Source organism: Cyprinus carpio, chromosome B21 (assembly GCF_018340385.1).
Source record: "Cyprinus carpio isolate SPL01 chromosome B21, ASM1834038v1, whole genome shotgun sequence".
NCBI lineage: Eukaryota > Metazoa > Chordata > Actinopteri > Cypriniformes > Cyprinidae > Cyprinus > Cyprinus carpio.
In genome coordinates this window covers 12781930-12798527 of record NC_056617.1, presented here as the reverse complement: position 1 = coordinate 12798527, position 16598 = coordinate 12781930, and the positions used below count along the sequence as shown (strand labels likewise).

General features: G+C 34.7%; 2 protein-coding genes across 2 annotated transcripts in view; both read left to right on the top strand.

Moving 5' to 3' along the window:
- The window catches only part of LOC109064874 (protein NLRC5-like), a 203928-nt gene that overhangs the window by 59272 nt on the left and 128058 nt on the right, over positions 1-16598 (top strand). The gene's annotated exons all lie outside the window — the stretch shown is intronic.
- On the top strand, positions 1912-16370 carry LOC122134393 (NACHT, LRR and PYD domains-containing protein 3-like). Its single transcript, XM_042747804.1, is given in 17 exon segments — positions 1912-2024; positions 2707-2805; positions 3077-3133; positions 3307-3411; positions 4016-4117; positions 4293-4397; positions 4687-4788; positions 5038-5142; positions 5329-5445; positions 5812-5896; positions 6380-6575; positions 6686-7294; positions 7297-7319; positions 7322-8529; positions 8664-8834; positions 14379-14549; positions 16280-16370. Coding segments are annotated over 17 exon segments (3405 nt in total). The 5' UTR covers positions 1912-1965.

Here is a 16598-nt window from a genome sequence, read left to right as displayed (position 1 = left end):
TCTGTCTGCACAGCACTGCTTCAAGTTGAACACACCGCCTGTGGGACAGGCCTGCACTGTTGTAGGCCTATTAAAGTGCTATAAAAATAAGATAACTTGACTTTTGCTGTTGGTGCAAATGGTAACACAAAAATTGTTTTTGCTCCTTCATTCACAAAGTTTACCTTATTGCAGTTTATTCCCGAGCACTCTTTGCACACAATTTGTTTGTGATTATTCACTTTGAGCATGCACATTGAGATTTCAATTGTAATTGCCCTCCTTGGAGCCAGTGTTTTTTTGCTGATTGGATGACCACATGATCTATTTAAGAGATCAGTAACGATTATAATAAACTGCTTCCCTATTTTTGAAATAAGTTTTTGCAAAACTATTGTATTATTCACAAAGCTTACAAAGCAAGCACATGTTAAGCTGGACTCATTTGAGGTTTATATAATAGAAACCAAAAGTGTTGAAGGCAGTTCAGAAATAATGGGTGGAAAAAGATAGATATATAAAATACAGGTTAATGAAGATGATGGCGTGAAATAGGTTATTAAACTGATCCTAGGAAAGAGCAATTTGGAGGCGCCCATTTCCGTAAATCACAACCAGATGTTCCCGCATATTAAAACAAAAACATTGCTGTTTGGTCAGGATATAGCCTACTGTATCAGAATTATAACGTCACCTCTCATAGGCAAATTGATTAAGCTGACAGAATGATATGAACTTGCTAAAGATCTAACACAATTTAATTCAAGACTCAAATGAGCTGCATTTTTGAGCTTCAAGGCAACATGAGAATGTTGAAACGGCCAGTTAACGCTTAACCACGAACAAAGTCTACAAGCAGAAAATATCGTAATTAAACGAATTGGCATCACACCACATGACAAGGGTCGTAAAGGGGAGAAATAGAAAGCATTCTGCACAGAGTTCTGGGTGCTGAAGACCGTCCTACTGCAAGTAAGTTTAAGATGTCCTTGATTACAGTTAGTGACATGTGAATGAACAGTTAATGATTTATTTATTTATTTATTTAATAATGTATTACGGGGTATTTTTTTTTTTTTTAAATCACTCTTTTTATTTTGTTAATGATGCGAAATCGAACTTATTCTTACGGGGAAACTCCACAGTTGGGTAAGAATGTGGTGAATGTTGCTTTAATGTCTTTCAATTTGTGTCAAAAGAGAATGTTATAAATCAGCTGTGATTAAATAGAATATTTCAGTTCACTTATCTCAATAGCATACATTTATATATTCAGCCATTGTTGGAGAAGTTGAAATTAATATAATAAATTGTGACGTAATGATCCAGAGCTGTATAAAAATTGTTAATTTGTTTTGTAAAAGTGAATGCAAAATATAGAAAACTGCACAGAAATTTCAGTTCCCCCCTCTGTAATATGTCCAATGCTTAAATAATTAAAAAATTATTTAGTTATGTTTTTACGTTTACAGCTGTATATTATGAAGCGTCTGAAATACATCTTAACCTGACACTGTTTGGTTGGTCGCTGTGATTTTGCCAAGTAAGACATGTTCCTAGATCAACATAACTGCCCAAAAATATAGACTTAACCCAATCCCCTACCCCTAAACATAACCTTACCCATAATTATACCCATATAGCTGATTAACAAGAGTGTAGAAGCACCTAACCCTGATTGTAAGCCTAAAACAGATATTTCCTGAAAAGTTGTCCCTCAATTTCGATTGGTTGATAGGAATGTTGTTCCAGGATCAACAAGAATGGCGATCCAGGAACATGCTGTACTTGGTGAAATCACGTTCACCCTGTTTTGTTACACTAAATGAAATGTAATATTAATGTTAAGATTAGTTTCAGAGCCTGTGTTCTTTTTATACAGCTTGTTAGTTGCCAACTCAACATTTGTAATTTTTTTCATCTCATGTCCAGGTTGAATGTCTTCAGCACTAAGATAACAGTCCTGTATGGCAGTTTAGCTCCAGTATGTCAGAGGAGCGAGGAAAGGGCTCTCCATCTGAGACGAGTGTCTCAGTGGAACAGGGGTAAGACTGAGTCTGTTTTTAATGAGTCATTTTAAACACTACTTAAGTTTCAGTATTGCAGCTCTTTTACTGTAAAGTGTTTATCATAAAAGTTCAGCGAGATGGGTGAAAAATGGGATAAAATCATGTGTTCCTTTATAACGGTCTATAAAATTCAAACACTTCTCTAGAGTCCAGAGTCCAGTAAAGATGTTGCTTGCACCTCAGTTACAACTTTCATTTCTTTGAAACGAAAATGCATTCGTCATGTCATAGCAATGCGGATAGTGACAACAGTTGGTTAGCTGAGTTATTTAAACATTGGTGATCTGCCAAGTCTCACAACTTTGTTTCTGTTTGTGTTGCTCTAACTCATAAGAGTAGATCATGTTTTTGTTCAAACTGATAAAATATGTGTCTCTATTGAATGCGTGTTGCTTTAGTTCAAAGTGTCTGCCAAATGATAATGACATTTCCAGGACAGTTTGGTGGTGGTAATGTAAAAAAATAAAAAGTTTCAAGAAGAGATGACTCCTTATCCAGTCAAACTCAAAGCGACAAGAATATTATGTTACTGATAACGTCAAAAAACAAACAAACAAACAAACAAATAAACAAAAAATACACTTAATATAAGTACCTCCTGCCATAAAATGTTTTTTTTTTTTCTCTCTCTCTTTCTCTTTCCTCATTGTGTCATTAGGGAAGGATCAGACTCTGAGGTTTCCAGCTCTGAGTCTGTAAAGAGTGATCAGTTGAAAGTTGATGTACCACTTTTCAATGAAGAAACAGCTATCAAAAGGTATTTCACGTGTTTCTTTATTGTCAGACACCCATAGACTGCGTTAGGAAGTATTTATTTTTGACTTTATCATAAAACTTTAGAGTTTTGTTTTTCAAAAAAAAAAAAAAAATAATAATAATAAATAAATAAATAAATAAATCATTTTTGCATTGTGATAGCTGTTGATGGGAGAGGAATTATTATGCATATTTATAGTTTGTTAAATTGTACTTACTGTAATTACCATCTGAATTAATCCTCTTCAAATGAGACTACTTTGTATTATTAGTGAAAAATCGGACCTACATGTGTCCTTCAGTGATGAAACACCATCACATGCTAAAAGGTATTTTATGTGCTTTACATGCATTATTTACATTCCTTCACCGTGTCTGTGATTGAACTTGACTGATTAAACAGAAAACCAAACACAAACACATTCATCTGTCCATAGCCAGGAGAATAGCAAATGCTCTTCAAATGAATCTCCTTTAATAGTGTTTTCTCTGCTCTTGTCAGTGAAAGATCTGGTTCACTTGTGTCCAGTTCTGTGTCTATGAAAAGTGACCATTCAAAAGGTGATGGACCAAACTTCAGTGAGAAAACTCCATCATCATCTAAAAGGTATTTTATGTTTTTCTTAATGTTGATCATGCATTAACTGTATGATGTATTTAAAAAAAAAAATAGTTTGTAGTCAACAATGAGTCACAGTTGGTTTGTCAAATCATTTTCCAAATGTTTGGTTCACTACAATTTAACTTTAAACACCAAGAAAATGTTTTGTTCTTAATTGCAAAATATCTGTAATAAGACTGTAGTAATTTTCTTTAATTTTTGCTCTTGTGTTGTTAGTAAAAGATCAGGCTCACGTGTATCATTTAGCGAGGAAACACCATCACGAATCAGAAGAAATTCCACATGCTTTGTTACATTCAGTGTTTCATGTCTTTTTTTAAATGTATATTAATATACTGTCTGTTATGTAGTGTATGGTGAAGCCAGAGTCAGGTGCAATTTTTTATTATAGAGAAAAGTTAAATTGAAACATTTAATTTTTTTTTTTGTTGTTTTTTTTTATGTGATAGAACTTAAATGAATAATACCCTGTACAGCCATACTGCATTTTTCTAATAAAGATCCTCTTTAAATGAGACTGTAAGAATCTCCTTAAACTATAGTGTTGAATTTTCTCTTTGAAACATTTTTTTTTTCTTTGTGTCATTAGTGTAAGATCAGGCTCACATGTATCCAGCTCTGTGTCTGTGAAGAGTGACCATTCAAAAGGAGACGGACCGAACATCCGTAAGGAAACACCATGTAACAAAAGGTATTTCATGTGTGTTTTTCAAAGCGTTTTACAGTGATCCAGTGTTTAAATATTTAATAATATCAAAGTGAGTGATACAACAATGAAGGTACAGTATGTTTTTTGTGTGATTTGCTTTGTTGTTTGGATGGTATAATGTCCTGGTGTTTTTTCTTTTTATTCTTTGTATCATTAGTGTAAGATCAGGTTCACATGTGTCCAGCAATGTGTCTGTGGAGAGTGACCATTCAAAAGGTGGTGGACCGAACTTTAGTGAGAAAAAAACATCACCTTCAATAAGGTATTTCTTGTGTTTTACATTACAGTGATGTTAACTAATTCAGTGTGATGTATGTGATTGACCTTGACTAAATACAAGAATAAATCAGAGAACACAGTGTCTGCTTTACTCTTTATTGAATTCAATCAGAAGCTTTATTACAATAATACAGTTACACAGGCAAGCACAAGGAGGCATAAATTAGATCTTGCAACCACTTATCCATTTTATCTAATTACCATTTGCAACATTAGACTGAAGAATCTCCTGTAATAGTGTTTTATTTCCTCTCTGTTCTTTGTGTCTTAAGTGTAAGATCAGGTTCTCATGTGCCCAGCTCTGTGTCTGTGAAGAGTGACCATTCAAAAGGTCACGGACCAAACTTCAGTGAGAAAAGACCATGTAACAAAAAGTATTTCATCGTTTGCATTATAGTGATTTTATTTTTTCCTCACTGTGGTGTATGTTATAGAACTTGATTAAATACAAAAATGAATCACAGAACATAATGTATTGCTAACTGTTTCATCTTTAATAAAAAATTTGTTTAGTTACACAGGTAGCCACTAGGGCTCATACATTCACCATGGAAGTACAGAACAGTTCGTTTGCAACACAAGACCTCTTTACCTGTTATTTTACTTTATTTTTTTCTCATTAGTGAAAGATCTGAATCTCATGTGTCCAGCTCTGTGTTTATGAAGAGTGACAATTCAAAGGGAGATAGACCAAACTTCAATGAGAAAACACCATCACCTCCCAAAAGGTATTTCATGTGTTCTGTTTTTTTTAATCATAAAACTGTATTTCCCATCAACCACATTTCTGTGCTAATAAAGTACTGTAGGTAGCAGTAAGCAGCTGGTTTGGCAGTGGTTTGACAATATGATATTGACAGCTGTGAACCTGTTATTTTTTTCTGTGATTTTCTTCTTTTTTGTGTGTGGTTTAGTAACAAAGGACAGAAGACCACAGTAAATATTGGTGCAGAAATTACACGGTGGGAAGCTCTGAAAGCACAGAAGCGACTGAAGAGTGATGTGGAACTGGCAACTTTTCTTCTCAACAGGTGAAAACACAATATACCACAGTTTATTTTTTCAAATTTATTACAATAAATTACTAAATAAATGGATCTATTTTGCCAAAATTTGTAAAAATAATAAGTCAAAAAAGTAACATCGTTTTGAAATGTAATGTGCTTTTTGAAGCAAATTGATTAGGTGCAGTGATCCATTTAACAATGAAAATATGAAAAACAATACCATTTTTTTAAGTTAAATTCACCACCATTAAAAAAGATCATACATTAGAGTCATCAGGTTCATAAGGGATTCATATGCAACTGTATTAAAGTCTGTTATTACAACTAAGAGGATAGTGCCTCAACATAACTCTGCCCCTCTTAGTAACTGAGCCAATATTTTGCTACCAGGGTTCAGTTTGAGAAATCAGACTCAAACTACAAGATTTACCACAACCGCAAGAATTTCAGTGAAAATCTCCTCTGGATCTTCAAGGCAAGTAGAAGTTAATAAATGCTACAATTAATTAATTAATTAATTAATATACTAATAGGTTATTGTACAAATTCCATTTATTTTTTATTTAAATACTTTTTAAAACTTCACTCAATATATATACATTTTTCTCCTATTGTTAACTGATGTTCTAACAATCCCTTATTTTTTAAATCTCAACTCAAAATAGTAGACATGTTTCAGGTGTGTGACAAATTAATGGCAATGAGTACAAAAGCATATTAACCAAGATACCAAAAATCATGTTTATAATTGGATTTGATTCATACAAGATTTTTTGGTATCTCTGTTTGTTTGTTTGTATTCACCAGCACTTTACCTTGCTGATGGTCTATTCTGTCAGTGCTGGGAAACTTCATGAGTGCATTGCTTGCCTGTAATTTGTACTACACATACATTGTTTATATTTTAATATGTTTTTAATGTATAGGCAGTACTTATTTTTTCTTGATTTGTTTTCAGGATCTTGAGACCAAAATAACTGTATTTTTGAAGAATGAGCTGGAAAAGTTTAAGACAATATTAAAAAGAGAGAACACACAATACTTTGTGCAGGACTTTATAGAGGAGATGCGTGATATCAAAGAAGCGGCTCTTGATATCACACTCTTCTTTCTGAGAGATATGAAGCAAGTTGAAGTTGCAGATGCTCTACAAGGTAAGAGGTTCATAGGCATAACAATTTGTCATTGTCACTTATAAAATATAAAATAGTGCATATCTTGATGCATACCTTTCTGTTTTTTTTTTTTCTTGTTTGTTTATTAGATGAGCTGGTCCTCTTTCATCAGCGACCACTAAAATCAAACCTGAAGAAGAAATATCAGTCTGTATCTGAAGGAATTGCAAAGCATGGTGACTCCAAGCTTCTGAAGAACATCTACACAGATCTCTATATGACTCTGAGTGTTAGTAAACAAGTCAATATCCAACATGAAGTAAGACAAGTTCAGGCTGCTGATAGGCGACATGAATCACAAGAGATTCCAGTTGAATGCAAAAATTTATTTAAAGCACCTGAACAAGGAAAAAAGATTAGAACTGTGCTGACAAAAGGAGTTGCTGGCATCGGAAAATCAGTCTCTGTGCAAAAGTTTATTTTGGATTGGGCTGACGCTAAAGAAAATGAGGATATTACTTTCATATTTCCTCTTGCATTTCGAGAAATGAACTTAAAGGAGAAAGAAACACAAAGCTTGACAAGACTTATACGTCAGTTTTTCGCAGAGATAAAAGGACTCAACCTTGCAAGAAATGATAAATTTAAATTACTCTTCATCCTTGATGGTTTGGATGAATGTCGTCTTCCTCTGAACTTTGAGGGTAATGAGACTTGTCGTGATGTAACATCACAAGTCTCTCTGGATGTTCTCCTCACAAAGTCATCAAGGGAAATCTGCTTAGCCTTCTGCTCTCATCTGGATCACCACTAGACCAGCAGCTGCCATTAAAATTCCTCCTGAATGTATTGACCGCGTGACAGAAGTACAAGGATTCAATGATGCACAAAAGGAGGAGTACTTCAGAAAAAGATTGAAAGATGAGAATCAAGCCAAAGAAATCATTGATCTTGTTAAACAATCTAAGAGTCTCTTTATCATGTGCTACATCCCAGTCTTCTGCTGGATTACAGCCACTGTTCTCCAGAACATTTTAGAGGAGAAAAGAAATAATGATCTGAAAAACAATCAGGCTGATGACGTCTCCAAAACACTGCAGGAATCAAATGCTGAAGACACTCCCAAGACTCTGACACAAATGTACACACACTTTCTCCACTTTCAGATGCTTCAGAGCAGACGAAAGTATGATGGGCAATACACACCAGATGTTTCCTGGGATAATGATGCCATGCTTTCACTAGGGAGACTGGCATTTCACCAGTTGGAAAGAAACAATCTGCTCTTTTATGACACAGATCTGGAAGCCTGTGGTATTGATGCGTCTAAAGCATCAGTGTATTCAGGCATATGTTCCCAGATCTTTAAGGAGGAAAAAGGGATCATTCTTGGTACCACTTTCTGCTTTGTTCATTTGAGCATTCAAGAGTTTATTGCAGCCCTTTATGCACATCTGTTTCTAGACATCAAGAACAAAAATGTGTTTAATCATCATGAATCTACAGAACAGGAAAACAAAAATGAAACCATGATTGATTTGCTCAAGACTGCAGTGGACAAGGCACTCGCGATTGAAACTGGACACCTGGACCTTTTCCTTCGCTTTCTTCTTGGTCTGTCACTCCAGACCAATCGTCCTCTCTTACGAGGTCTGTTAACACAGCAAGACAGCAATGATGAGAACTACAAGAAAATAGTTCAGTACATCAAGGAGAAATTAGAAGATAAGAAGATGTCTCCAGAGAGATCCATCAATCTGTTCTACTGTCTGAATGAACTGAATGATCAAACTCTGGTGAAACAGATTCAGACTCAACTTAAAGAAGGAAGTCTCTCATCTGCTGATCTTTCACCTGCCCAGTGGTCTGCTGTGGCCTTCGTTTTGTTGACATCAAAGGAAGAGCAGGAGGAGTTTGAGCTTCAGAAGTTCAGTAAATCAGATGAGTGTCTCTTTAGGCTACTGGAAGTTGTGAAAATCTCCAAAAGAGCTCTGTAAGTAATATGTCATGTTTTTGCATCTTGAAAAAAAATCTCTATAGTTCTTAATCATTCATTTAAATTGGGTGATATGATATTTTTAAACGTTACTCAGAATACTTTGTATTGTGTTTTTTTTTTTCTTCTAGGCTAAATGATTGTGACTTAACAGATGAGAGCTGTTCAAATTTGGCTAAAGCTCTCACATCAGATAACAATCTGATAGAGCTGAATATGAGCAATAATAATCTACAGGATTCAGGAGTAAAGCAGCTCTGCACTGGACTGGAGGATTTTACGTGTAAATTGGAGATACTGAAGTAAGTTGTGACAACAGACAAATGCCATTATTGTTCTAGATTAGGGCTGTCATGATATTAGATTTTTTCATATCACGGTTATTGTGGCCATAAGAATTCACGATATCGATATATTGTGATATATATAGAAACCTTGGGGGGAAAAGATATCAGTCAAATTATTTTTTATTTTGTTAGAGTTTTTTTTTTTTTTACCCAATGAACATAAGGATACTGAAAAACGCAGGGCACAAAACTCTGGCTTTCTCCATCTTATTTGAAGCTCCTATGAAAGAAAAAGAGAGAAAACACTACCAAGTTCAACAGTATGATGAATAAATATTAATGGTAACACTTTAAAATAAGATGTCATTTGTTAACATTAATGTATTAACTAACATGAATGAACAATGAACAATAGATTTATTACACAATTTATTAATCTTTGTTCATGTTAATAATAATAGTCTTTCATTGTTTTTGTTAGTTCACAGTGCATTAATGTTTACAAACACAACTTTTGATTTTAATAATGCATAAGTGAATGCTGAAATTAACATGAACTAAGATTAATAAGAACTTTATTGAATGACCTCAGTGAGGCATTAAGTGCATGGCACTGCGACCAACTTAACATTTTACAGAGTTTAATGTCGCAATGTGGTCGCTCAGTTTTTCAAGATCAGTTTTAATCGTGTAACTTTTAATAGATTTGACTAAAGATTAAAGATTAACTAATGCTGAACAGAGGTGTTGTTCATGGTTAGTTCATGTTAACTAATGCATTAACTAATGTTACTCATTGCGTTGTTAACGTCAGTAGGTGCATTAATATATGTGTGAGTTAACGTTAACAAAGATTAACTAATGCTGAACATAGGTGTTGTTCATGGTTAGTTCATGTTAACTAATGCATTAACTAATGGTAACTAATTGCGCTGTTAACGTGAATAGATGAATAATTAGTCACACAGAAATAAAGCGTTATGAACATAGCCTGCTATTCAGTCGAGTCTGTTTCTGTTTAGACTATTTGTAGTCACAGCCTATATCACATTTAGAAAGAATGATAATTTCTATATTTTTATAAAAGCTCCCGAACAAAAAAAACATTGTTATATTTCTATGACACGCTACGCGGAGCTAAACTCTCGGGAGGAGACTTATGACAGATAAAATATGTTACTAAATGAATACACGATTGTGATAGAGAATAAGAAGCTGATGTCTGATTTCTTCAAATGGTCACATTTATCATGTTTACTATGGTGACATTAATGGCGATCGTGCATATTCTTTTGCATCGCTTATGAATATTTCTGCCTCGTATGGTGATTATAATCCACATCGGATCAAGTTTTTTCAAACACTCGCTGCTGATTGAAAGTGAGTTTTGAGCTCAACTTATTTTAAAAAGGTGTTTAATGCTGGTGTTATAGCTATAGCTTTATGAAATGATCCACGGCGCTGACGCTCTCCAGACGCGGAGAAACTACGTCTTTGTTCATAACCACTCCTCTAGCCCCAGCTGGCCCGCTTTGGCCCAAGGTTTTCGTCGGGCCAAAAAACCCTGGCCACTGGCCCCGAGGAAGCACCGACGAGGCACGATCAAGCCCTGGAAGTGACAGTGGAAACGCGACTGGCCCTGGCACGCACTAGCATGCCTGCTTTTGGCCCGACAGTGGAAACGCGGCTATTGTTTTTTTAAATAGTGGGGTCGTAGGATGGTGTTTTCATTGTTTTGTTTGGTCAGTTAAGTTTTAAAGTGCATATTGACAAATGAATTTCCAAACTTAAGCTAAAACTTGGTTTATATTACAGAAACAGAACTTTATTTTCATTTAATGCTAGAAAATATCTGGTATCTGCAACATTTCTACCTTTTGTTGGATTATGGATACAGTTTTTATGTAGCCTGTTGATTTTTGTTCATGGTATTCAGCTCCAATAAATGGATTAGTGCCTTACGGTTTTATTACTGGGTGTAGCTATCAAACGCATCACTGCATTTTATATGAGAAGGCAGAGTTACCATCCTTGCATACCCGAAGAGGTTTTAATTGGTATTGTTTTATTTATAAGTCGATTTGCAGTCTTAATCCACATTATTTGTCTCTCAACTTCTCAAATTCCAACGGACGCTACAAACTAGCTACAAAAAATTATTTGATGCATCTCAAAGTTCCTAGGGTTCGAACAGAGATAGGGAAAAAAGGTTTTACATATAATGCCGCCTCCTCTTGGAATTACCTACAGGATACCCTTAAGCTTACCACGTTACCATCACTAAATGAGTTTAAGCTACTTTTAACAAATTACATGTTTTATCCTTTGGTAAATTGTTGTTGTGATTTATGAGTGTGTTTTTTTTATATTTTTTGTTGTATATTGCATTGTATTGTATACTTTAATATTTGTTGCTGCCTTCTTGGCCAGGTCACTCTTGTAAAAGAGATTTTAATCTCAATGAGTTTTAACCTGGTTAAATAAAAGAACTGAACTGAACTGAACTGAGATTCATAGGATAGGAGTGGGTAGTGATGTTGTGTGGAACTAAAAATGTCCCATTGTTCGATGAGGTCTCGGGTTGGGGAGTTACGGAACGGCCCAGCTTGGAAATCTCATATTGCATAATCTTATTAACTGTTTATCTCCTGAACTGCAACATTCTTTATCACACTATTCAGCAGAAATCCCGCCGTGCAGTCAATTTCACTGGTTAATGATAGGGTCTGTTGTGGGGTGGGTTTAGGGGTTCGCATTTTTTGTGAAATAGTGTAAATCAACACTGTGATTAACACAACCAATAAAATCTATAGAATCAGTTGTGGGGTAAAGTGGATTGGGAGAAAAAATTGTGCATGCATGTTATTTGCCTGTCTGTCAATGGGAGGAAGCCACGCCCTCTTTTGGAGCTCCCACCCCGTTTTGGAGTTCCTCTGCAGGCTTCTGCAGCAGGGCTTCAGACTGCTTCAGTGCAGGATGTAATCAATGAATATCACACATTAACTGCATGTCCACTGTTGGGCCAAAAGCGGGCGAGCTAGTGCTTACCAGAGCCAGTCGCATTTCCACTGTTATTTTCCGGGGCTTGATCGGGCTGATTCGGTGGAGGTAGTGCTTACCAGAGCCAGTCGCATTTCCACTGTTATTTTCCGGGGCTTGATCGTGCTTGATCCGGACCTGTAGCACACCGAGGCCAAAATAGTGCTGCGTTTCCACCATCTAGTTTTCCCCTCCCCTTTTCACCGTACCATACGTCTAGTTTTCCCCGAGAGTCACAATTCCTTAGACTGGTAATACCAAACTCTCTGCTTCTTCGCTTTGCAGACAGAGTCTGGAAGGGTTGGTTGAGTTCACGCAGCATTGTGATTTCAACCACCATTTATTCGGATCATTTTCAAAAATATTACTGTTATTGTGTCATGAAATGTAATTTTAAAAGTATTTCAGGCGAGAATGTAGTTGTTTAAAAATCTATAATAATATAAGTTGAGCTCAATAAAACTCACTTTCAGACAGCAGCGAGTGTTTGAAACTTCTGTTTGAGATCCGGTAGAGCCAGTCGCATTTCCACTGTTATTTTCCGGGGCTTGATCGTGATTGACTATGAATGCCAGCCATTAACGTTACCAGTAAACATTGTAAATACATCCGCGTGACTATGAATGCCAGCCATTAACGTTACCAGTAAACATTGTAAATACATCCGCGTGAATATATTTAGTAAAAAAAAAATAAAAAATCTGTCAGTCTCATCTTGAGACTTTTGCTCTGCGTACATCATAAAAAAAATCATCATAATGTTTTATTTTTTTTTTGTTCAGGAGCTCCCTCTGCTACTCAGGTCGTATTTTTGATGGAAAAAATATAGAAATGAGCATTCTTTCAAAATGTGATGTACACTTTGACAGTGTGACTACAAATAAACAGAATCAGACTAGACTGAATAAGTAGGCTTTTATGAAATATCGGTTCATATGCTTTATTTCTGTGTGACTAATTTGCAGTCCTGATAAATTAATTCATTATGTATCACTTATTATTGTAAACCATGGAAGCTTTTGGATTTAAATCTATAACAAAACGTGAAAACAAACGGCTGCTTTTATCATGTTCGTTTTGTGATCGCGCTAGTTCCAGTGACTTTCTGATTCTTTTTCTGATAACTTCTCTTTGTCAGTGAAATGACATTTCAGAGAGGCATGAAAAGGTCCGGTTTTAGTGAAGCGCGGTGGAAATGCATCGTGATTTTGAGCTGTGTGCATCAGGTCCGAGACTATGAGCCCCGCCTGGCCGATTTAAACAGCTGGCTCGCACTGGCCCGACAGTGGAAAAGCGGCTATTTATGCCAAGCGATTGCTTATGAACAAATGTTGATGAATTATGACAATGTTTACTATACAATATTTATATGGTAATAGGTTTTAGACAGTTGTAAGTATGCATATTTTATTTTCCTCAGCTGAACTTGAATGAGCAGCCTGCAACTGTACAGTCAACAGTGCAGACATTTCAAAATAAGAGTCACTGTGTATTTCAGACTTTTTTTCCTGGTCCTTATTGATATTTTGGGTACATACATAAACTGTGTTTAATTTAATTTTCATTTAATTAACAGCTATTGTAGCTTTTGTGTGGGTTTCCCTATCACAGGATGGACAGACTAAGAACATTATTTAATATTTAATAATATTATTTAATGAATCCATTTTACTAGTATAAGGTTTTATAGGTAAAACTAAAACCACAAAAATATTCTTTATTAATTGCATTGAAATTATATTTAAATTATAAAACAAATATATTTTATTTTATATATTTTTATTTCATATAGTTTATACGTTTTAGCTGACCCTGATATGCTAAAATAAGCATAACAGAAATAAAAAAGTAATGCATTACAGTTTAACTAAACCCTTTAGATTTTAGTTGACTTAAACTAGACTAAAACTAAAACATTTCAGATGACTAAAATATGATTTATGATTTTTCATTTAAAAAGATTATGACTAAAACTAAATCAAAATTTGCTGTCAAAATTAACACTGCGCTGCGGTCACACAACTGTGTTCAAACACCTTATTAAAGTGATTTTTGCATAATAGGTCCCCTTTAATATACATCTTTTGTTTGACCGATAAGGATGTTTAATGATAAATTATAATGTAATCATGGTGGTGTTGATCACCCCCATGAAAAAGTACCTGCTCTTTGCCTTTTTTCCTTTTTTTTTTTTTTTTTTTTTTTTTGTGTGGAAAAACATGTTTTGTGGCCAGGGCTCAAAAAAAAACATTTTGTGGCTTATATTAAAAGAAACAGAATTACAGCCAGAAAGTGTTACCGAAAGTAATTAGATATGTGTTAGACAGTAATAATGTGTGTTGGGGGCATTAAAGATAAGTGAATTGGTTTTTTAGTGGCAGCAGAATATATTTACTGTAGCATCAGCATTTTTGCCTAGCTGCAGTAAAGTACTTATCACTACTCATTAAATATTATAGCTGCACTACAACTACAGCAAATTTGAGAATGTCTATACATTTACAAGCTGTTTATTTTCAGGCTCAGTAAATGTGATCTAACAGAGGAAAGCTGTTCAGCTCTTGCTTCAGTTCTCAGTTCAGACTCCAGTAGTTTGAAGGAACTTGATCTGAGCAATAATAATCTGAAGGATTCAGGAGTGAATCTGCTCTCTGATGGACTGAAAGAGAACTGTGAACTGGAGAAACTCAGGTGAGCTGATGTTCGTTTCTTCATATTTACTCTTTCACTGCCAGCACTTTTAAAAAAAAATGCCAGTCACCTCCAACATTTTTGAAAATTTAATTTTCACAACATTTTCATGGCCATTATAATATTTTGGTGTGAATATTACACAACAGATGTTCTGCTTTTTAATAAAAGATAAAAAAATAATGATAATCATGTGCATTCTGCATGATGCATTCTGTTTTTATCAACACTTCAAATCAAAAAGCAAACTGTGTTTTGTTTTTTTTGTTTTTTTAAATAATTAAGAGTATGATTTTGCTACAACAAATTTTGAACAATGTTTAATGATCACGTTATTTTACATTTGCGTCTGGTTACATATTCTGTTGCTCATATTTGCTTCTTCATGTTTCGATACAGATGTTCAATATTCTTTGAGCAGATGTTTAATAGTGCCCCCTACTGTATAACAGTGAATACATAGAAAGCCAACAAATTCTGTCAGTAGCAGGGAAGAGATGTTAAGAAACTAAGAGGAATAAGCATTTATTGTTCAGTTTCATTTCCAGAATAATAGATTATTAGCATAATGGACTATTTTTCATTTCCTGATTCTAGACTTTCAGACTGCAGTATCACTGAAGAAGGTTATAAAGCTCTGGCTTCAGCTCTGAGATCAAACCCTTCACACCTGATAGAGCTGGATCTCACAGGAAATGATCCTGGACCATCAGGAGTGAAGCAGCTCAGTGATTTCCTACAGGATCCAAATGTCAGCTGAAGACACTGAAGTGAGATGTGAATGAAATAATACAATATATGAAATGCAAATTAATAAATTACAGAATTATGAATATAGAACACAGTTTGCTTGTTTGCTTTTACACCAATTTTTTTTCAGTCAAATTGAATTTGCTTCATTCTTCCTCTTCTGCAGGTTTTTGGTTTTCTGCTGCAGATAAAGCCCTGTCAGTATGTGACGGGAATTGTGGTGAAAACCCGTTACTCCTGATAGAACTGAATCTGAGTAAACATAAAACTAGACTTAAAGCAGCTCGCTCCTCTACTGCAGATAAACACTGTAACTGAACATACTGGTGTAAAGTTTTACCACTATGATGTCACCATTTTAGTTAGTATTTAACCTGCTGCTGATGTTTTTTTATTTTATTTGATATTTAATTCCATATGGTTGCTTTTATGGATATTACCATCATCCATATCATGTATAATACATGTATATGTTAAAGTAGGTCTAAAACTGAAAATTAGTTTTTCTCTTTATGCAGTCTGAATACTAGCTAATATCCACGTATGAAGACTGTCGTGTTTCTGGCTGAAGCTTTAAATTCAAACCCTTCAAATTTGAAAGAGTGGAATTTGACTGGAACTAACGCAGAGACTCAGAATGAATATCGGTCCTTAACAAATACACAATGCAGATTGGAGAAACTCAAGTGTGCATTTTTATTTTCTGAATATTATAACAAATACTTGTTAATGTTCCTTGACTAACCAGAATAATTGAAAATGAAAACAGTGGCTTAAATTTCAGTTTTACTATTTGGACAATTTAACTTTTCACGTGTCACATTTATTTTAAATATTGTTATAATTTAGTGTATGTGTATATTTTTTAATTTTAATGTTTTTTTTTTTGTTTTTTTTTGTGTTTTTTTATAATGCATGTTAAATCCAATTACTACCTTTTTATCCAAACAAACAATAAACAGCTTATTTTTGTTTAACAGACTCTCAGACTGCAGTATCACTGAAGAAGGTTATAAATGTTTGGCTTCTTGCCTTGCTGAGAAACCTCATGTTCAAACCCTTCACACCTGATAGAGCTGGATCTCACAGAAAATGATCCTGGACAATCAGGAGTGAAGGAGCTCATTGATGTACCACAAAAAAGACTGTAAACTAATACTCAAGTGAGTGTCTTAAAATTATAAAGTTCAGTAATTTGGATGGACACTATATTCACTTCTTAATGCTTGCATAAGGCATCCTGCCCCCATCAGCACCCCCCACAATCATAAACATTGGTTAAAGTACACAATTGTTAAA